The 23706-nt window shown below is 41.9% G+C and overlaps 1 protein-coding gene across 2 annotated transcripts in view; it reads left to right on the plus strand.

Annotated features, from left to right (window-relative positions):
• Positions 1 to 1542: 1542 nt before the first annotated feature.
• The window catches only part of CDS1 (CDP-diacylglycerol synthase 1), an 85611-nt gene continuing 63447 nt past the window's right edge, over positions 1543 to 23706 (plus strand). Inside the window, exons 1-2 of one of the 2 annotated variants that reach the window (XM_057725825.1) lie at positions 1543 to 2156; positions 21812 to 21939. In XM_057725825.1, the coding sequence (XP_057581808.1) occupies positions 2040 to 2156; positions 21812 to 21939 (245 nt within the window). In that variant the 5' untranslated portion in view covers positions 1543 to 2039. The remainder of the gene's footprint in view (positions 2157 to 21811; positions 21940 to 23706) is intronic. The other variant, XM_057725824.1, reaches the window with a different exon arrangement.

Consider the following 23706-nt stretch of genomic DNA (forward strand, 5'->3'; position numbering starts at 1 on the left):
CATTCAGGTGCCACGCAATGCTAGGTGCCCTCTTCTTGAGGCATGGGAGAAAGGAAGGGCTGGATTCCGATAAAGGGAGGCTTTAGTTGCAGAATCATGTGTAAGCTGGAAGGGACCACAGAGGCCATCCTCCTTACTATCCATTTTATAGTTGGGGACATTGAGGCTTCATGACTTTTCCAAGGCCACACCCACTTAGTGGCACTGGTGCAACTAGAACTCAGGCTTCTTAGCTAGAACTCCGGTGAGAAACTCCACCACTGCCTTCAGCAGTCTCTTCAACCTTCAGACAATCAGGCAGTGCTTCATCTCTGGTCCTCCAAAGAAATGAAGAACAACTGATTAAATTAGTCACCCCATAGTCGTTTGTTCCTTAAGGAAAACCACACCATGACCATGACTCAAAGGACTTATTTTCATATCTTTTGTCATTTTTGTTACTCTTCCCATAAGACTGACATTTTTTCTCTATTCCTTTGAAAATATGGCGACCAAATCTAAACTCAGAGCTTTAAAGATTTGTTTAATGAAGTAAAATGTCTTTGTGCTCTGCTTTTCAATGCATCCTATTTTGGCTTTTTATTTCTGCTTGTTATTCAATTTTAGGAACAACCTTACTTATCTTCACTGGGTCAGTAATGACCTTGAGACATTTCTATTGTTGATTTATTTCTATAAGGGTGCTTTCCTGAACGTTGTCCTGTTTGTATAACGGCCTGTCTCCCTCCCTCGCCCCCCTCCACCCCATTTGTCAGCTTGTCAGTAATGACCAGGTGGTACATACATGTCAAAACTAATCGCCTTTTAACAGGATTTGCAACGGAATTAATGCGGATCTTGTGCCCTTCCTGTTCCAACTTTAGCAGCCCAAGGTCCGTGACTGCTTAGAGATTAGCTGGTTAGCAACTGCACCCCCCGTGGCACCTCAGGGTCCTGGTTCTCCCTTCCGGCCCTAGGCAGTGAATTTTGAGAGATTCAATCCTCGAGTTTCTTGGAGCCAGAGTTTGGGTGTGTGGTTGAAACTGGCCAGCCCACCCCGTAACGCCCATTGCGGCAAACACATCTCCTATTTTGCAGGTGATGACACTGGGTCACCGAGCCGCGAAGTGGTCGAGTTCATCCTGCCGGACAAGTTTCTGCTTCTGGACGCCTCTGGACCTCCCACCCGCCGCGGTGTGTCACGCTGCAGCGGCCGGGGAGCCGTCAGAAGGGGCAGTGCTGGGGGCGGTCCACGTTGACCAGGCGTCTTCGAGGAGTTCTTTCAACTCCCCCAGCTGCTGCGTGACGCGTCCGCAAGTTCTCACTTTCAAGCAAGCGTTTCGTCCCTCCTCCACCTCCCGGCTCCCCGCCTTGTCTCAGCCCTCACCTTTTCTCCAAGCCTTCACCTGTGTGCTCGCGGAGACCGGGCGGAGCCTCGGCTCCGGACCCATGACGTCACCCCTCCACGGTGGGGGCGGGGCTGTGGGAGCCGCAGTGCAGCGCAGAGGGGCGGGGCGGGGCGGGGCCTGCGGCGCGTGACCTGGCTGCGGGAGGCAGGACCCCGGAGAAAGGTGTAGGGGGGCCGGGGCGGGCGGCTCCCGAGTGCGGGGGCGGGACAGGGAGTGGCGGGGCCCCGGCGGCCGGCGCCCGGTGAAGCGCTAAAGCGGGTCACGCTTCCTCCTTCCCTCCCGGTCCTTTCTTCTCCTCCCACCTGGGCCTCTGCGTGGGGACGCGCACCTGGCAACCGGCGGCCGCGCTCCGCCGCGCCCCTACCTCTTCTGCTCCGGCCGGGCGCCCCGAGCGGGCCCTGCACCCCGAGCCCGGCGCCGCGCTCGCTGGAGGCGGCCTCGAGCGCTCGCTCGTTGATGCCGTTTTGGGGGTGACCGGGCGCGGCGGCGGCGGCGGCGGCGCCTCCACGGTGGGGGCGTGAGTGGCCGCGGCTTTGCCGGACATCTAGTGTGCGGCTGCGGGGTGGCAGGGCGGCCAGCCGGCGGGACCCCGCGCGCAGCTCGGGTTTCGGGGCGCTGGAGGAGACCGGCACGGCCGCGCGGGAGCGGGAGATGTGGGAGCTCAGGCACCGGGGAGGCTGCCCCGGCCCCGGGAGAGCGGTGGCGCCGCCACCCCGCGAGGGAGAGGCGGCCGGCGGCGACCACGAAACCGAGAGCACCAGTGACAAAGTGAGTAGAGCCGCGAGAGGCGCACACCTGCGCCCGGGCGGGGTCCTGGTTGGGGCCGGGACCCCTGGGAGGGAGGGTGGGGCCCCAAGGCGTGTCAGGTGAAGTTGCGGGCCGCGCCGCCCTCCTGGCCTGGGTTTATTTCCTTCTTTCTCAAGAGGGACCCGGACCCCAGCGATGGTGCGTGTCCCAGGATGACCGCGACCGCTGCCAGGATATCTGGATGATTTATTTTAACTCCAAGTTAGTTTCTGCCCATTCCAGTCCCTCTCCCTGGGGTCTGGGGCTGACACTAGAATCGGGATGGAACCTGCCACCCTAAGAGTTGCAGCTTTTTAGTAGCTGCCAGCTCACACCTCTTTTCGGGAGAGGAGCAAAGTTATTAAGGACTAAACTTAAGTCATGCACCTTCGCTTCTAACATGTCATTGGATCCTGAAGCTGCAGGCTTGGCTTCTCGCGCTCCCCCATCAGCACTTTCGTTTCCTCTGTCCTTTTTCAATATAATAGATTTTTGAGGTTTGAGAGCCTCCTACACGTGACCCAGTTGTGACCCTCCACGGCCGACAGTGCACCAGTAGATTTCATTTGACGTGACGCATTAATTCATGAGGCCTTTTAAAATTCCCGTTTCTATAGATTGCCTTTGCTTCACATTTCAGAATAAGTAGATGTAATGCCACTATAATTTTTAAAGGTGGAAGAGAGAGTTCAGCTTATTTGGTAATACAGTGGTGCAAATAGGAATTTGGGGGGGGGGGGGGAATGCAGTTTTACAGCCTTTTAGACTGGACCATTTAGGAAATTGGGCCAGACAATAGATTGTTTTATGAAATCTTCTGTTTATAAAATTCCATTTTATCTTAGAAACTTAAAGCACTTAAGCTATTACTAGAAGCAATGTTGTTTGGAAGCAGATATTGCAGTTTGAATTACAGAAGTGAAGTAGATTGCTCAAGGTCAAGTCAGTGGCCTTTTGGAACTAGAAACTGTTTCCTCATTCCCTTTTTTTCTGGTTTGCACTGTTGCTGAGACTCACTCACAAGTTCTGATTTGGGGAAGGTCCCACCTGGAGCTTGATGTTGGTGAACTTGAGATAACCTGTTATAAAGCTCTGGTAGGAACATATCATACAACATCATGAAATAATAAATTCAGTTGTGATTTTAGGAATGAAACTTTAGAATCAGTGGGAAGACAGATCCTTCTTTGCCCCCTACCCTTGATAGGCAGGTGGAATAAAATGAGTCTGTGATAGGACATATGTGCCAAGGAATTAACACAAAGTGTAACAGTTTCTAGCTACTGAAGGTTGATATTACAAAGCTAAAAACAGTGGGCTGAGAATAGTTTTTGTGAAAACTGCCTTGGAAACTAGACCAAAAATAGAATTAATTAGGTTGGGATTTGTTTTGTTTTAGCACTGGTATAGTTTAGAATCAAGGAAATACCAGCTTCCCCGTGTTCACTTCCTTAACTGGAACAAGCTTTTAATAAGAAAGAACATGTTCAAGGAAGCCATCCGTAAAATAACTTTTGAATTAATGTTTCCTAACACCCTAATATATTTAAAATGAAAACTACTTCTCTGGTTTGCTTTGACTCATTAGAACTGTTGTCTCTAGCTGTCTGTGAGTGGGTTACCTCACTGCATATTTTATTTATTTATTTATTTATTTATTTATTTATTTATTTATTTATTTATTTATATTCATTTATTTATAAATGCTACACCATTGGTTTTCATTAATACATACCCAGCTGGATTTTGTTTTCTGAGAGTAGATGTTGCCACGTGTAACCTGTTCTGTTAAGATTTCTTAGACAAGGATGAGCATTTTTCAAACCATATGTAAAATATTGCATACTTTTAGGGTTTATTGCAAGGAACTTTTGACTTGGCAAGCTTTGAGTCATTGAACTCTCTCCTCTGTCTGTCCTTTCTTATCAGGGTGTATATTTGAATGTACCTGTATTTCCAGGTCAAGGGCCATTATAAAATGAGCTTGCACATCGGAGGCTGGTTAATATTTGGTCTATTTAAATTATTTTAAGTGCCTTCTCCATTGAAGTTGCAGTAAAGGCACAACTCATGGAATTAATGAAAGAAGTGCAGGAAGTGTGTTATAGTCTGCTATCATGGTACACTCCCATGCCATTTTGTAGTCTTTTTATAATGATGTTGTTAACATGACTTTCTCATTGTTCAGGATCTGGGGACTTATGCTGAGAGAGAGCTCTGTGCTCCAGAGCATTAGCAAGTGAAAAGGTGCTTCTTACCTGCGGGGGAATGTTCCCAATTGCTAAATGCTGCAGTAATACTTGAAAGGTAACAAGACCACTCTCTCAAGGAACCATCCAGGAGATGTATATGAGATAGATTTAATATAGGTCTGAACAAGGCTTATTGTTAGCAAAGAGGGCATAGCTGGATGCTATATGGAGACAACAGAAAAGTCTTTTAAAGAGGAGATGAGGGTTGAGCTTGGAATTAAAAGATGCCTGGGGACTCACCAGGTAGACAAGTGTTAGGGAAGGGCATTAAAGGCAGACAGCATGTGGAACTGTTTCTTGAATCAGCATTCTAGGCACAGGGAACTGAGCTTAGTTTGATAATCCTGTAGCATAAACTGTATGTGTTTGTGAGGAGGGATTGGGAGTTTCAGAGGCTTGTGAGGGAGGTTAGGCTCTCTTCCATGGGCTCATGGAAGCCACTGGAAAGTTTTTGCAGAGGCATTAGCCTGTCATTCTAGCAGCAGTCTGGAGAAAGTTGGAAGGGGGAGAGACCTGCCGCAAGGAAACCAGATAGGAGTGTATTGCAGACGCTTTGCATATGAAATAATGAGGGCATGTATTAAGTCTAGGGAGAACTGAGGAGTAGGGGTTGAGAGAGAGGAAGCATATTTTAGGTAATGGTGATGGGATCTAGACAAGGATGGTCAGGGTAAGACTAATAAAAGAAGAGCCTGCTGGGAGACACATTTGGTCCATAACTTAAGAGACTTAGGAAAAGCAAAAATGGGCAGCTTTGCAGGTTATGAGTGCAGTGGGTAAGTTGGGTGGGGCAGGAACTGCATTCTCTAAAATAGGGAAATGGTTCAAGGTGGTGGTGGGAACTGAAATGAGCTGTCAGGTGTGGAGACTTTTGATTAGGATAGAGAGGGGAGAGAACTGAAGACAGAGCCTTGGGAGGTGCCCATGTTTAGAGTACGGTTGGAGTAGTAAGGAAGTCACCAAGATAATGCGGTCCTGGGCGCTCTCTCTTCTGTTCCATTGATTATTTTTTCTTTTATGCCAGTACCACAGTTACAACTTTATAATAACTTTTGAAAACAGGTAGTGTAAGTCCTTCAGTTTTAATTTTTTTCCCAAGTGGCTTTGGCTCTTCTTCGTCCTTTGCATTTTCATATAAATTTTAGAATCAGCCTGTACATTTCCACACAAAAAAAGCCTCTTGAGATGATTGGGATTGCATTGAATCTGTAGATCAGTTTGGAGGAAAATTGTCATTTTAATTTCCTTTCTGCATCCTGACTACATTGCTTAGAACTGTGTAAACTTGAGCACTTTACTCAACTTTCTGAGCTTAAATTTTTTCACTTACAAAAAGGATGTGATTGTTTACTTATCTGTAAGGTACTGTGAGGTATAAATAAATCAATATTTATAAAGTACTTTTGCTCTTATTTTCTAAGTACATTTCATTGTAAGAATTAAATTTACTGGGTAATAAAGAAACTTTAATTTTTTCAACTTGCATCCGCCATTTACCAGAAATACTTTCATTATCATTTTATATTTGGAAAAGAGTAGTCCTTCATAGTCAGAAGCCCTCGTTTTATATAAATGCTACTGAGGTTCCAACAAGGTGACTTGGCCAAGATTATCACCTAGCAAGAACAGTTGAGAACTGTTTTAATCTTAAATGTTAGCATGAGTTGACAGACTCAGTTCATTGAACACGTGTTTACATAGTGCCTGATAAGTGCCAGCCACTGTGCAAGGTCCTCTCCAGCCTCTTGGGAGTCAGAAGTGAGGCCAGTCGTATTTCCTCTGCTCACGAGGCTTATGAACTACTGGGGAGGCTTGTGGCGCATCACCGTTATTGCCAAGTGGACTTAGAGGTGGTTTGCTGAAGTCCAGTGCTTTCATTTGTTAAGGAAACCAAAGGCTGAGTTTCTTTAGGGGTAAGTGTTTTGCCTTTTGTCATAGTGCTAGAGTAGAGGTGGAATTAGTACAATTGGCCCTCATATCTGTGGGTTGCAAAGCTGTGGATTCAACCAACTGTGGATCAAAATATTTGAAAAGAAAAAAAAAAATCCGGAAAAGTTCCAACAAACAAAACTTGAATTTGTTGCATACTCACAACTGCTTACATTGTACTTACAACTATTTACATTGTATTAGGTTTTATAAGTAATCTAGAGATGATTTAAAGTGTATGAGAGGATGTGAGTAGGTTATATACAAATACTGCACCTTTCCTGATTTTTGTATCTGAGGGTGTCCTGGAACTAATCCCTGCCCCCACCGCCCTGACCCTCCCCAGATTCTGAGTGATGACTGTACTTGCAATTCCTGACTCCTAGTCTTTTACTCTTTCTGCAACCTGGTGATGTACCTTATGGAGCCATTTCGGTTAGTCACTGTCTCCAATACCGCTCATACCATGCCTGCAACACTCTGGGTTATTGAAGGTGAGAAAAAGAGTAGCAAAGTAAAGAAAAACAAGTGATGTGTTCCATTGTTCTAGATGTCAAAAACCTGCTGGCATGTCAGACTAACGGCAGGATCCCTGTGTTTTCAGGAGATGTCCTGTCTGGTGGTTTACTAGTCAACATCTCTCTTTGTTTAAGCTGCTCTAGGGCCACGTGACTCTCAGTGTCACAGTAGGAATGAGACATTTGTTTCCTTTGTCATTTTGGCATAATGTCACGTTTAATTTCATAATTGTTTAATAAGAAAGTTACAGTTGGTAAACAAAAGTTTATTATTGCTTTATGAAAACTGATAGTACTCTCCCAAGGCTAACATTTTATTTGTTAAGCCACTTAATGAGGAATTGGATTTGATACTCTTTCATTGACTTAACTGAGTCCTTGGCCTTATATTGTGTTTCCATTTTATGGATAAAGAAACAGAAGGGGTGATGAAATTTGCCAAAACTTTGGCGCTAATGAGGACTGAGTTTGTTTTGAGATTCCTAAACATTTTGACTCCCTAGGAGCTTTCATTCCTCCTATCACTTCTGGCCCAGCATTCTGCTCAATACTCCTTCTGCTTCTGTTCACCTCCTGTGAATATTCTCTTCCCTGTGACCCAGTTCAGTCCCCTTCCCCCAATTTCCCCCTCAGTAAATCACTCTCCCAAAGCATTTGTGTGTGTAGCACTCTTTAATAAAGGTTGCTGCTAGGGGTGGATGTAGGAGAGGGGAGGACATAGGAGTGGAGACTGTTCCTTATAGGAGAATGAACAACATCTAAACCGGGCATGAAACAACTCTTTGCTTAAAATTCCTTAAGCACTCTGTCCCTGGAGGTTCTACAGTGACCACCTTTGTGTAACGGCCCCAGCATACACACTCAGTTCCTGTCCATGCACTCTTGGAAGTCAGTTAGGGTTTTAAATAACTTTATAAAAAATCTCACCACCAGAGCAAATGCTTTTGATCATAGTTTACCTGTTAGTAAAACAGCAGTGATAGTGTCTGTTTGAGCTGCTTCATTAAGGATTGTCTCTCTTCTTAAAAAATATATATCTTTTCCGTACAGTATATCCTTGTAGCTTATTTATTTTATACACAGTAGTTGGTACCTCTTAATCCCCTACCCCTATCATGCCCCTCCCCACTTCCCTCTCCCCGCTGGTAATCACTAGTTTGTTCTCTGTATCTGTGAGTCTGTTTATATTTTGTTAGTTTCATTTTTTGTTTGTTTTGCTTTGTTTTTGTTCATTTGTTTTAGAGTCCACAAATAATTGATAACATGTAGTTTTTGTCTTTCTCTGTCTGACTTATTTCACTAAGCATAATGCCCTCCAGGTCCATCCATGTTGTTGCAAATGGCAAAATTTATTCTTTTTTTATGGTTGAGTAGCATTCCATTATATATATACACCACATCTTCTTTATCTATTCATCTGTTGATGGACACTTAGCCTGCTTCCATATGTTGACTATTTTAAACAATGCTGCTTTGAACATAGGGGTGCATGTATCTTTTTGAATTAGTGTTTTTGTTTTTTTCAGATACATACCCAGATGTGGAATTGCTAGATCATATGGTAGTTATATTTTTAGTTTTTTCAGGAAACTCCATATTGTTTCCACCATGCCTACACCAGTTTACATTCCCACCAACAGTGTACTGAGTTCCCTTTTCTCCACATCCTTGACAACATTTGTTATTTGTGATCTTTTTGATGGTAGTCATTCTGATAGGAGTGAGGTGATATATCATTGTGGTTTTGAATTGCATTTCTATGATAATTAGTAATGTTGAGCACCTTTTCACATGCCTTTTGGCCATTTCTGTGTCTTCTTTGGAAAAGTGTTTATACAGGTCTTCTGCCCATTTTTTGATTGAGTTTGTTTTTTTTTGATATTGAGTTGTATGAGCTGTTATGTATTTTGGGTATTAATCCCTTATCTGTCATAACATTTACAAATATTTTCTCTCATTCAGTTGGTTGTCTTTTTGTTTAGTTGATGGTTTTCATTGCTGTGCAAAAGCCTTTAAGTTTAGGTCTCATTTGTTTATTTTTGCTTTTATTTCCTTGCTTTATAGGAAACTGATCCAAAAAAATATTACTATGATTTATGTCAAAGAGTCTTCTGCCTATGTTTTCTTCTAGGAGTTTTATGATTTCTGATCTCACATTTAGGTCTTTAATCAATTATGAGTTTATTTTTGTATATGGTATGAGAAAATGTTATAATTTCATTCTTTCACATGTAGCTGTCCAGTTTCCAGGACCAGTTATTGAAGAGACTGTCTTTTCTCCATTTTATATTCTTGCCTCCTTTGTCATAGATTAATTGACCATCAGTGCATGGGTTTATTGCTGGGCTCTCTATTCTGTTCCATTGATCTAAGTGTCTGTTCTTGTGCCAGTACCATACTGTTTTGATGACTGTGGCTTTGCAGTATAGCATGAAGTCAGGATATGTGATGCTTCCAGCTTTGTTCTTTCTCAAGATTGTTTTGACTATTTGGGATCTTTTGTGATTGCATACAAATTTTTTTAATTATTTGTTCTAGTTTTGTGAAAAATGCCTTTGGTATTTTGATAGGGATTACATTGAATCTGTAGGTTGCCTTGGGTAATATGGTCATTTTAACAATATTAATTCTCCCACTTCACAAACATGGTATTTCTTTCCATCTGTTTGTGTCATCTTCAATTTCTTTCTTCAGTGTTTTATAGTTTCCTGAGTACAGGTCTTTTACCTCCTTAGGAAAGTTTATTCCTAGGTATTTTATTCTTTTTGATGTGATTGTAAATGGGATAATTTCCTTAATTTCTTTTTTTGGTAGTTCACTGTTAGTGTATAGAAAATGTAATAGATTTTCGTATATTAATTTTGTATTCTCTAACTTTATCATCATTGATGAGCTCTAGTAGTTTTTTGGTGGCATCCTTAGGGTTTTCTGTGTATGTCATCTGCAAACAGTGACAGTTTTACTTCTTCCTTTCCACTTTGGATTCCTTTTATTTCTTTTCCTTGTTTGATTGCTGTGGCTAGGACTTCCAGTACTGTGTTGAATAAAAGTGGTGAGAGTGGTCATCCTCACCCTGATCCTTATTTTAGAGGAAATGCTTTCAGCTTTTCACTGTTAAGTATGATGTTAGCTGTGTGCTTATATATCGCCTGTATTATGTTGAAGTATGCTGCCGCTATACTTACTTTGTTGACAGTTTTTGTCATAAGTGGCTGTTTTACATAAAAGTTTTTGTCAAAAACTTTTTCTGCATCTATTGAGACAATCGTATGATTATTATTATTCAATCTGTTAATTTGTTGTATCATGTTGATTGATTTGTGGATATTGAAAAATGCTTGCAATCTGGGGCAAATCTCACTTGATCATGGTGTATGATCTTTTAAATATATTGTTAGATTTGGTTTGCTAATATTTTGTTGAGGATTTCTGCATCTGTATGTCTTCCTGATTCAGTCTTGGGAGATTGTACACTTCTAGGAATTTTTCTGTTTCTTCTAGGTTGTTTATTTTATTGAATGTAGTTGTTCATAGTAACCTCTTATGATCCTATTTCTGTGCTGTCAGTTGTTACTTCTCCTTTTTCATTTCTGATTTTATTGATTTGAGCTGTCTCTCTTTTTTTTCCTTGATGAATCTGGAAATGACTAAAGGTTTATAAATTTTGCTTATCTTTTCCAGTAACTAACTCTTAGTTTCATTGATCTTTTGTATTGTTTTTTTAGTCTGTATTTCAGTTGTTTTTGCTCTGATTTTTATGATTTCCTTCCTTCTACTAACTTTGGGTTTTCTTTGCTCTTCTTTTTCTAGTTCCTTTAGGTGTAAGGTTAGGTTATTTGAGCTTTTTCGTATTTCCTGAGGTAGGTTTCTGTCACTATAAACTTCCCTCTTAGAACTGCTTTTTCTGTGTCATGTAGATTTTGGATCATTGTTTTCATTTTCATTTGTCCTCAGGTATTTCTTTATTTCCTCTTTGACTTCTTCAGTGATCCATTGGTTGTTCAGTAGTATATTGTTTAGCCTTTTGTGTTTAGATGTGTGTTTGTTTTTTTGCATTTTTTTCTTGTAATTGAAATAATGTTGTAGTCAGAAAAGATGCCTAATATGATTTCAGTTTCCTTAAATTTACCAAGCTTGTTTTGTGTCCTAGCATGTGTAGCTTGTGATCTATCCTGGAGAATGTATTCTGTGTGTGCTTGAAAAGAATGTGTACTCTGCTGCTTTTGGATGGAATGTTCTGTATATATCTATTAAATTCATTTGCCTGATGTGTCATTTAAGGCCAGTGTTTCCTTATTGACTTTCTGTTTGAATGATCTGTCCATTGATGTAAGTGGGGTGTTAAGGTCCCCTACTGTTTTTGTGTTACTATCAATTTCTCCCTTTATGTCTGTTAATATTTGCTTTGTTTACTTAGGTGTTCCTATGTTGGGTGCATACGTATTTGCAATTGTTATGTCTTATTCTTGGATTGATCCCTTGATAATATCATTATGTAATGTCATTCTTTGTCTCTTATAACAGTCTTTTTCTTAAGGTCTATTTTGTCTGATAAATATTGCTACCCTGGCTTTCTTTTGATTTCCATTTGATGCGATACATTTTTCCATCCCCTCGCTTTCAGTCTGCATGGGTCTTTAGCTCTGAAGTAAGTCTCTTACAGGCAGCATATAAGAGGGCCTTGTTTTTATATCCATTCTGTCACTCTGTGACTTTTGATTGGAGCGTTTGGTCCATTTACATTGAAAGTAACTATTCATATGTATGTTCTTAGTGCCATTTTCTTGTTTTTTTTAAGTTCTTTTTTGTTCTTTTCTTCTTTTGTTGTCTCCTCTTATGATTTGATGATTATCTTTAGTGTTATGTTTGGATTCTTTTCTCTTTTGTATCTATTGCCGATTTTTGGTTTATAGTTACCATGATGTTTGTACATAGCAATCTGTATATAAACATGATTGTCTTAAATTGCTGATTTCTTAATTTCAAATACATTTTTTTTTTTACTTACCAGCACTGTTTATTTTAATATGTTTCCTGTTATATGTAATATACATAACTTAAAAGCACATCCATACAAATCTCCTACAAACTGCACCTTCATAATGAGAACCTATAAACATACAATGTCTACTTCACCTCCTGTGGCTTGGTTGCACGCTCTTGCTTTGCTTTGCTTTTTCTCACTTCCAGTGAGAGTCATCTGCAGTGGCCCTCGGCAGGACCAGGACACAGAGGGTGAGGGGCGTGGGGTGGGGGAGAGGGAGGAGGGGACCCAGACAGAAGATGACAAGATATGTGAGAGTTGAGGGGGAGGGGAGGCGGGAGAAAGGAAGGTGGATTTTGCAGTCCAGTGTCAAGACCCAAAAAATAAGAATCCAGTGTTCCTCCTCCTCCTTTCCAAGTGGGGAATTTTCTCTCTTTCTCAGAAAATGGTCAATGGGGTGTGTCTTGCTGCTGCAGCTTCTCTTGCTTGGCTGCAAAAGTGTTTCCCTTTGCATTCGAGTGGGCAACAGACGCAGGAGAAGAAGAAATGGAATGCTCGTCTCCTGAATGGAACGTGTAGAACCCGGGTTGCATTGTACTTCTACAATCAGCATGGTCTAGCTTGCCGTGGTTGTTCTGCAGGGCTTCAAAGGCGAGGTGGGATGGGGGTGGGCGAGGTGGGATGGGGGTGGGCAGGGTGGGGTGGGTCAAATACATTTTAACAACTATGCATTTGTTCTCTCCAACACTTACAATGACTGTATTCAACATTATATTTCACATCTTTTTGTTTTGTGTATTCCTTAACTGCTTTTACAGACATAGATGATTTTACTAGTTTTGTCTTTTAGCCTTCCTACTAGCTTTGTATGTGGTTGATTTACTACCTTTACTATATATTTGCCTTTATCAATGAGCTTTTTCCTTTTGTAGTTTTTGTGTTTCTAGTTATGGCCTTTTTTCTTAGAGAAGTCCTTGTAACATTTCTTGTAAAGATGGTTTGGTGGTGTTGAACTCTTCTAGCTTTTGTTTATCTGCAAAACTTTTCATCTCTTCATCAAATCTGAGTGAAAGCCTTGCCAGGTAGAGTATTCCTGGTGCTAGGTTTTCCCCTTTCAACACTTTAAGTATATCTTGCCACTCCCTTCTGATCTGCAGAGTTTCTGCTGAAAAGTCAGTGGATAAACTTATGGGAGTTCCTTTTTACGTAACTTGTTGATTTTTGCCTTGCTGCTTTTAATATTCTCTTTATCTTTAATTTTTGCCATTTTAATTATGATGTGTCTTGGTGTGTTTCTCTTTAGGTTGATCCTATATGGGACTCTCTGTGCTTCCTGGATCTGTATGTTTACTTCCTTTCCCAGGTTAGGGTACTTTTCAGCTCTTATGTCTGCCAGTATGTTCTCTGCCCCTTTCTCTTTCTTTTCTCCTTCTGGGACCTCTATAATGCAAGTATCAGTATGCTTGGTGTTGAACTGGAGCTCTCTACTCATTTCTTTTTATTCATTTTTCTTTTTTCTGTTCAGCTTCAGTGATATCCACTATTCTGCCTTTCAGTTCGCTGCTCTGTTCCTCTGTATCACTTAATCTACTGTTGATCCCTTCTAGTGTATTTTTTATTACAGTCATTGTATTCTTCATCTCTGTTTGGTTCTCCTTTATATCTTCTATCTCTTTGTTACAAAATTCTAACTTCTCACTCACCCATTCTTCTTCCAAGTTCTTTGATTGTCTTTATGATCATTACCTGGAACTCTTTCTTGGGTAGATTGCCTATCTCCACTTCACTTAGCCTTCTTCCAGGGTTTATCTTGTTTCTTCATTTGGAACATGTTCCTCTGTTGCCTCATTTTGTCTAATTCACTCTTTATTTCTGTGTATCTGGTAGACTGGTTATGTTTGACCTTGGAGAAGTGGCTCTTTGTAGGAGATGTCCTATGCATCCTAGCAGCACACTGCCCTCTGGTCATCAGAGCTATATGCTATAGGTGTGCCCCTTACATGGCTGTGTGGCGCCTTCTCTTGTGGAGGGCTGTCTAATGCGGATGGTCTAGTTGGCATGGCTGGCCCCGGTCCAGTTAGTTGCTGGGCCATGTCATGTACATAGGCTGCCAGCTGATGTTTAGCAGGGCTGGGTCACAAGGTCACTGGCTGCAGAACCCCAGGGGGTCCCAGGGCTAGGGCTGGCTCATTGATGAGCAGAGCCAGATTCTGGGGTGGGTGGTTGTGGGGCCTAGGCATTAGAACTGGGGTCAGACTGCTATTGGGTGGGACTGGTTCCTGACATAGCTGGTGTAGGACCCAGGGTGTCCAGAAGCTTGTGTCAGCCCCCTGGATTGTGGGGCCAGATCCCAGAGTGGCTGACTGAGGGGCCCAAGGTATCTCAGAGCTTGTGTTGGCCTGCTGGTGGGTGTGTCTTGTTCCAAGGCTAGAGGTGGCTCACTGGTGGGCGGGACTTGAACCCATGGTGTTTGGGGGCCAGTGCTTGCTCACTGGTGAGTGGAGCTGTGTTGCAGGGTCTCTGGTTGTAGGGCCATGGGGGTTCTGAGTCTAGCACCTGGGCACTGGTGTGTGGGACCAGGTCCTAGGCCCTCCGGTGGACAAGGCCATGTCCAGGGGTGGCTGTGGGCTCAGAGGTTCTTAAGGTAGCCTGCCTGCTGCTGGGTGGGGCTAGTTACTTGGCCTGAGGTATCCGAGTACTGGTGCCTGCAGGCTGGTGGGTGGGGGTGGGGCAGGATGGCAGACTGGGTCCCAAGGCTAGTAAGCTAGGAGAATTCCACATGGATACTTGCCAGCATCAATGTCTACATGGTAGAAGGAGCTCCCCAAGGTGGCTGCTACCAGTGTCTGTTTCCCTGGGGCAAGCCCAGTTATCTCCTGCCTCTACTGGAGACTTGCCAACATCAGCAGATAGATCTGACCCAGGCACCTTTCAAATTACTGCTTCTGCCCTGGGTCCCAGAGTGTGAGAAATTTTCTATGTACTCTTTAAGAGTGGAGTCTCTATTTCCCACAGCCTCTGGGTCTCCCAGAGAGAAACAGTCAAGAGAAACAGTAGTGCAGCCTTGGGGCGAGGTCCTGGTTCCCCATCAGTGGATCCACACAACAAATATCTCTGAGTTGTTTTGCAGATATTGTAACCTCCTCCAGGTGGGAAAAGTTAATAGTTAACAATGGGATGCTGCCCACAAGCAGGTAGACCCCAGACCAGTTGGAACCTGAAGGTTGGTGATGCTGACGCCTACTACCTCACCACCAACCAGCCAGTCAGAAGAATGTCCACAAGCTGATCACACCCCATTACTATAAAAGTTCTTGCTACCCTTTTCAAGTTGGGGCACATGGTTTTGAGGGCATTAGTCTGCGGTGGCCCCCTTTGCCTGGTAAAACAATAAAGCTATTTTTTTCTATTGCACGCAAAACTCTGTCTCTGGGATTTAATTTGGTGTCGAGGTACAGAGGCCAGATTTGGCTTCAGTTTTGGCACCCAATGTGGGGCCGACTTGGGGACAGTCCTGGATTGGAGGGGGGGGGGTCCCTTGACTTGATCAGATGCTCCAAGGTTTTCTCCATGCCAGCCTCTTTTGAGAGAGTGGAGGGTTGCAGAATTCCTTTAGCAGCCAGATAGCCTGGGACCCTTGCCTGGAAAGGCGGAGCCCCAGTCATACCCCATCCTCCATCCTGGCAGCTGGAACTGTGAGGTGGGAGTAGGGTGGAAGAGGGACCACCCTAGCAGCTGCCAAGGCCATCTTTGCCTTGAGGACGGTTCTCTTTTCCTTCTACCTGGACTGCCCTGGACTTCCTACTCCGAGGAATTATTTTGGGGAAGCAGAAAAGTAGCACTTGGGGCATAGCAACACCTCTGCCAGCATTTTGGGAAGTCCCCCAGTGTGCATACTGAGGTCACTCGGTTTGGTCTGTTTGGCAAACCTCTGGTACCCGTTTGGGGATTTTTCCATTAGGAAGAACCTATTTGTAAGGCGCTGCTTGGACCAAGGCCACTGGCTTAGTGGGACTTGGAAGCCAGTTTGAGCCTCCGGCTGTTTGTTGTTCTATGTATGTGGGTTCTGTTTGTCTGGCAAGGATTCTTGTTCAGCTTTCCGTTTTGTGTGCATGGCTGTTTAATTCAACTCAACATGGGAGGCGCTTCTTCTTCGATTCCATCCGATAGCCCCCTGGAAAAATTTTGGCAGATTCGTTGACCTATAACTATGAATCAGTGACTAAAAAGAATAAGGTTCTATTGGGTTTCCTAGGTGGTGCAGTGGTTAAGAATCCGCCTGCCAATGGCAGGGGACACAGGTTCGAGCCCTGCTCCAGGAAGATCCCACGTGCCGTGGAGCAACTAAGCCCATGCGCCACGACAGTTAAGCCTGTGCTTTAGAGCCCATGAGCCACAACTATTGAGCCCATGTGCTGCAACTACTGAAGCCCACATGTCTAGAGCCCGTGCTCCATGACAAGAGAAGCCACGGCAATGAGGAGCCCGCACACCACAATGAAGAGTAGCCTGCATTCACTGCAACTAAAAGAAACCCCACGCACAGCAAAAAAGACCCAACACAGCCAATAAAATAAATAAATAAATAAATTTATTTTTTAAAAAAATAATAAGATTCTGTTGTAATTCTTTTTGGCCAATGTATATTCTTAAAAGTGAGGAGAGGTGACCTTTGTGTGGTGGCCTAAGTGTTTATACTGTTCTTCAGCTGTAATTATTTTGTCACGGGAATGGAAAGGCTGGGAATTCTCTTCACTCCACCTGGGTGAGCCACTCTGGGCTCCCTGAGAGTCAGCGCTGGGTCTGTTCTCTTTCAAGAACTGAGCCCGTCTATTTGAAAGTCTTTGTCTGGGAGTGGAAGTGGAGTTTTTAAACTCTACGTCCTCTGATACTCTGCCTTGTGTGGCCATAGCTTATCTGTTGTTTGTGTTTTTGTGTGTGTTGTGTTGGGGCAAGCCACTCAGGCTTGCACAGGATGGGAAAATTCTACCCAATCACTGCGAGCCGCTTTGAGTCCTCAGTCTGGGAGTGGAACTGGAATCTTTGGGCTACACCGTGTGTGATCTTTTGTTTGTGGAACCGTGTTTCTTGTTTGTATGTTTGTGTGTCAGTGCTTACATTGACCCCTTGACACATCTTTGGTAAGTAACAGGGCTTACATGCAACAGCACCAGGGAATCCTTCCCTATAGTGTCAGGCTTTGCCTGTGGCAGAATATTGGTTGGGATTTTCCCTTTGGGACTAGCCTTGCTACCGTGATCAGAGTTCTGTTCCACCTTGTAGCCCACCCCTAGGGTGTTGTTAGCAACTGGGAGATCTTCACCTATGCTCCCACGAAAAAGGAATCGGTATTTCTCCCACCTGTGCCCAGGCCCTCAGGCATATTTATCTTATCTAGACTATTTCTAGGGAAAAAACCATAAAGGCAGGGGGAGGTGTGGTTTTTTAAACGCAAGCACACGTGGGGCGGGGGTGGTAGCGGGTCCTGATTCTGTCTTTACGTAAAAGTTAACTTGTAAACGAGCTCTATGTAATTGACTTAAAAGTAAGTGCTTACAGATTAAATCTAAATGTCTCGAACATTGGGCAGGATACATTTTGGAACCACACGATCTGGGAAATATTCAATACTGAATTGTTATTTGCTGTTGAAGATGGCGTAAACTTGTTGGTTTGATTAATATAGACATTTCTGTAGAGTGGTCAGTGTTAGGTAATTCAAGTGAGATAAGCGCTTTTGGCTAAAACTCTTTAGGAATAATTGTTTTAGGAAGGTGTACTTAAGAATAATCTCTTCGGCTGCTTGGTAGCTTAAAAATTGAGAGTTAAGTTAAATAATGGAAGTTTATAGAATAGGTAGGTCATTTCCAAATAAGATACTGAAATATTAATTAGTGAATATTGGCTTCCCTTGTCCGAGAGAGACTAAAGGTATTTAGGAAACCAAAGGTATTTGGTGCCACCCTGAGATATTCTCCATAGAAAGTACATGTTTTTAGAGTGATGCATGATCAGAATTTTCTAAGATTGGGTTAAATCTAGTTGGGTAAGTGGATATTGTTGGAAGTGGGCTAGGGTAAGACCAAATTCAGATTCAGTTTCTCCCTTCAAAATTTTCTTGGAATACTGCTTTTGACAATAGCGCGTGAGTTTATTTGCCTTTAAGTGATCTGTATTTGTTTTTGAAATCTCTTCACTTTGGTTAAATAAAATAAATATTGTTTGACAGATTCTAAAAGTTCTTTCGACCTCTAGCTAACTTTAAGATGCTTTAGAAGGCTGAGGCATCTCAGAGAAAAATATTTAATTAGTATTTAAATTACATGGCATTCCTCAAAATCTAGTATGTCCTGGTAAAATGTTATCAGTCATAATGCTAGTTATCTTAAAATGTTGCACATTGCACTAATAACTAAGTTTCCTTTGTCAATCACATTGTGATCAAATGTTTAACCGTGACTTTTTAAGTCTTTCTGTGATTTATAGACAGTTGTGTTCTGATAAAGCTCAGGTTATACTGGGGAACTGGGTAAGACATTAAAAATAAATCCTAAGGGAAAACCTGATGGCTTCATAAAGTTAACGAGGATTGGTTACTAAAGGAACCAGTGAATGTAATTTTTATGGCTTTTGTCTGAAATGTTACTGGTTTTGATCTGTGTTTTCCAGATATAGGAAAAAAACTTCCCCTCAAGTTGGTTATGATTTACAACAGTTTGGTAAATTACACCTCTTTGAGTAAATTTGAGATATTTTTCTTTTCCCTCTGCCTGTTCCCTTCAAAAATTGTAGACTCTTGGGTTCTGAGCAGTCTTATCAGGCGAGTGAGAAAAACTGTCTCCTGGCATATGTAGAAATCTTGATATTTGGGGGACCTTTTCTGCTCTAAAAGAGAGAAGTCCATGTAGGTAAAATCTGATGGCAGGCCTTTCTTTAGAGGCCTTTTGGAAATTTAGTCTGAGACTCCTTCTGAGGGATTATACCAGAGTCAATGTGGAAGAACCTGTGTGATCAATGGACCAAACTTATTTTAGAAACAGATTAGTCTTGGCAGTACTTGATGAAAATGGGGGTAATTTTAGAAAAAAGTTATGTTTCACTGAATAATAAATTCTAGTTTTTGTTAATTAAGGTCTGTGTTTACCAACACTCACTTCCCAGATAGTTCCTTGCTGTTATGTTGTATTGTTCCAAAATTTAATTAAATTGTTAGAAGAACACTCTAAGGTAGTTTCTGAAGCCTAACTTTGAAATCAGTCTTTGGATAAAGACCAGATGCTCCATGATCTACAACCAGGAGATTAACACCAGGGTATGTTCATTCAAATTTAAAGGCTCCCTTGTGTTTGGGACGATTAAACCCAAACTAGGGATAACCAGCCTAGTAACACTAGGAAACTGGGCCGGGTGCCTTATGGACAATGCCAGTATATAATTTCCCTTAAAGATAAGGATTGGTACAGAACAGAGTAAGTCAGAGGACCTGGGATATACGTGGCTGCATCTAATGGAATTTCTTGACTTATAGTCTTACTTATGACTGTACTAATCTGCTAGCTGTATTATTTTTTATGTTGCCTGTTTTACATAATTCTCATTTCTTGAATTGCCAAATGTGTAACTGAGCCTCTGATAAAATGATATATAGTTTCATGAGATGAATGATTGTAATAGTGTAACTCTATATATGGGAAGAAGCAACGAGAGGGAGTATTTTCCTGGACCATAAGAGACTAGTAAGACAGGTGGTCCATAGACTTTTTTGATTACTAGTAAAGCCTAGTCCAGTAATAGCACATTGAGTGGCCTATCAGTGAAATCTTTGCCAGACCTGGGAATGAGCATTCCTAGCACCATGGGGCAAAATGGTCATGAAATGCCCCCCAAACCATGGTAAAATTTATGACCCTGAAGGGGCTCTGCCAACAGAGAATTGCCGTCTGCTTCTGCAAGGATTAAGCCAATGGCCACTGACTTTCAACACCCCTGAAAGGAATTCAGGGTGGAGATCAGGAATGAGGCACTCTGCTCTGAGAAAAACTGGCAGAACAGGCCTTTAGATAGTTAGATATTTTCAGAAGATTTTATGAGCCCAGATTCTTGCATCTTCTCATATCTAGAAAAGCACTGAAATCATTAACAGTGACATCTGCTTTGGCCATTAAGGAGAGCAATGCATTTGAAAGTTAGAATGGAGTAGCTGTGGTTCAGACATATGGATGTGATTTCAGACACATTCCTGTATTTGCTGAGAACTTGAATTTTCTGAGCTGTGTCAGACCTAGGGGATGGCACCAGCCAATCTCAAAATAATGTCCACTGGTAACTGCAACCTTATGGTTTTAAGGTATCTTCTTGTAACGATTAAGTTTTTAGACAATAAAATTGCCTTAGATCAGATATTAACAAAAAAAGAAGAGACATATTTAATGACCAGTAGCTCCTGTTATATATATCTTAATACCATATCGGAAGTTAAAACCTAGTTGGATAAAATTAGACAAGTAGGCTGCAAGCCTCCCTTAAAGTGCCAGGTCCAGACTGGGCTTCAGGCTTGTTCTCCTAAATTCCCAAGGGACTGAGATCTTAATCATACTAAACTCAGATCCAAGACTTGGAACTCAGGAATATTCCAACTCAGTGTCCATTCCCCAAATTAAGGCAGGACTGTACCCCATTTCAGCTGGAAGTAGCCAGAGTGTTCATTGCCCTGTTCCCTAAAAGATTTGGGGAAAGTTAAAAAGGGGGGATTAAAACCAAGTCCCTTAAAACCAAGTTCCTCTGCTGAGTTTATGATTAATGTCTCTATCCAAACTGATTATTTCCTTCCTTGCCCAGTATCTGTTCTCCTAAAGATTGAGAAGTATCAAAGAAAGGGGGGATTGATACTGAGCAGGGTCCTGTGGAGCTCTTGGGCACAAAGCCTTTCTGTGTGTCCCCCATTTCTTTGATTATAGGAAATAGCCTTCATTCAGCCTCCATGACCTTCTCTGAGTTCCAGCGGGCACATTCAAGTGGTTGTTAATTAGGGAACAGAAGGGATGTGAGACAAGGGAGAAACAGTCAAGAGAAACAATAGTGCAGCCTTGGGGCAAGGTCCTGGTTCCCCATCAGTGGATCCACACAACAAATATCTTTGAGCTGTTTTGCAGATACTATAATCCTCTCCAGGTGGGAAAAGTTAATAGTTAACAATGGTACGCTGCCCACAAGCAGGTAGACCCCAGACCAGTTGGAACCTGAAGGTTGGTGATGCTGACTCCTACTACCTCACCACCAACCAACCAGTCAGAAGAATGTCCACAAGCTGATCACACCCCATTACTATAAAAGTTCTTGCTACCCTCTTCAAGTTGGGGCACACAGTTTTGAGGGCCCTCTGTGGCCCCCTTTGCCTGGCAAAGCAATAAAGCTGTTCTTTTCTACTTCACCCAAAACTCTTTCTCTGAAATTTAATTTGGTGTCAGGGTACAGAGACTGGATTTGGCTCCCCTATCTGTCTGTATATCTGTCTATCTATCTAAAATACTATGCCAGTGTAAGATATTACTTTTGTTGTTGATGCTTTGGTTGTGATCAAATAAAAAAAGACTGTACACAGGTACAGTTGATCCGAAGCTACATGGCATTAACACCATGTTCTCTGTTAAGTAGAAAAACAATAAATATTTGGTTCTGTGGTAAATTTCTGATTTGGATAATATAGGAGTTTCTTTTTGTGTCTTTTGTTTAAATTAATCCTTTATATTGATAAACTGTAGCAAAGATAATCAAACTTTCCTAACTAGGATGTACAGCAGTGCTTGGATATTCAAGATAAGTTAATAGTTATTTTTTTGTTTTGAGTTATGTAAATGACAGTTGGCACAATGAGCAATAAATAAATGCCTTGGCAAGCATGTGCTTTTTTTCCTTTTAGTTTGCAAAGTGATTTTCTTTTTTCTTTAATTTTAGGAGACAGATATTGATGACAGATATGGAGATTTGGATTCCAGAACAGATTCTGATATTCCAGAAATTCCACCATCCTCAGATAGAACTCCTGAAATCCTCAAGAAAGCTCTGTCTGGGTTGTCTTCAAGGTATGATTGGTTGAAGATGAATCTGATGGGTTCACAAGATAAGCTGTGAGGTTATCCTGAACCATGTCCAGTGTAATCAATTTCAAGTAATAGTAGCTGGTATTTATTAAGCATATATATTTGCTAGGTGCTGCTCCAAGCACTTCATGTGTTGAGTAATTTATTCTTACGGCAACCCTGCCTGTTGTATGAATGGAGAAACTGAAGCACAGAAATGGATTATATCAATGGTCATGTAGCTAGCAAGGGACAGAGCCACATTTTGAACCTAGGCATTATGCTTTACTTATGAAAGAAATGGTTTTAAAAAATGAATAGCAGGTAATACATGAGTAGTTTCAATCTTTTCAAGAAACTTCTCTGTAAAGATTAAATGAATGTTTTAAAATTTACAATTTACACATTTTAGCTTATTTTTATTTAATACCCCCAAATAGTCTGCCTTGCAAAGATTTAGAAGTTGTAGATGAATAGGATTAAAAATACTAATTACGCGGGTGAGTCAAAAATTATCCGCACTCCGGTTATATTAAAATTTCCGTTGGTTGCACTGTCTTATCCGTGCTTTCCACTCAAGGCTACTGTCTCTCCAGTCACTGCTGTGCAGGTGTGAACATGTTACATCAGTTCATTTGTAACTGCAGTACGAGCAAAAATGGATGCCCCACTTGAGGTTTGCATGAAAAAAGAGCAGCGTTCAGTGATTTGTTTTCTGTGGTCTGAGGGTGTACCTGATGCTGTTATTTATTGAAGACTTTGTGCGCAGTATGGAGAAAGGGTTTTGTCTCAAAGAAGTGTGTACGAATGGATAGAGAAGTTCAAGGCAGGTCACGTAAGTGTTGGCCATCAAGAAGGAGCTGGATGCCCGTCCACATCCACAGCTGATGACAACATTGAGCATACACATGAAGTGATTCTGTGGAATAGACGAGTGACAGTGGATTATATGGCAGATCATTTGCAAATCAGCCATGGCTCTGCCTATGAAATAATCCATGACAGACTTAGGTTTCAAAAAGTTTGTGCTGAAGCCTAAACTTCAGACTAAATGCAGAGGACTGCTATCCAAGGGCATTGTGATCTTGCATGACAAAATGCACGTCTGCACACTTGTGCCCACACTGTTGACACTCTGCAAAAACTTCGTTTTGAGGTGTTAAAGCATCCTCCCTATAGTCCTAATCTTGCTCCATCGGACTTTCACCTGTTTGTTCCCCTAAAAGCAGCCCTATGAGGACGAAGATTCACTTCTGGTGAAGTGAAGACAGCGGTGCATTCGTGGCTTGCAGCTCAGCCTAAAACATTTTTTAATGAAGGAATATGAAAGCTTGTTGACAGATAGACAAAGTATATTGAAAAGCAAGGAGATTATTTTGAAAAATGATGTATTTGTCTTTTCTAAAAGTTAAATTCTACAGCCAGAGTGTGGGTAATTTTTGACTCACCCTCGTACATAACAAAGGTACATGGATTGCTGAAGAAAACCCTATAATCCTCCTACCAAGACATTAATATTTAAAATACTTTGATGTTGTCTTTGAAACTTTTTTTGCATTGTGTGCATGTGTGTGTAATGTAAAAATAGCATTGTACTGTTTTCTGCTTTTCTATTTTCATTTTCATTTCTTGGTATTAGGAGCAACATCCTTAAATATATGTAAATATTTTAATGGCTGTATGATATAAATCTTTGTACACCTATAGTTCAATTTACTTAACCAAACAGGTATTGCTGGACATTTAGCCAGTTTCTAAATTTTCACAATT

Source organism: Hippopotamus amphibius, chromosome 3 (genome assembly GCF_030028045.1).
Source record: "Hippopotamus amphibius kiboko isolate mHipAmp2 chromosome 3, mHipAmp2.hap2, whole genome shotgun sequence".
Taxonomy (NCBI): domain Eukaryota; kingdom Metazoa; phylum Chordata; class Mammalia; order Artiodactyla; family Hippopotamidae; genus Hippopotamus; species Hippopotamus amphibius.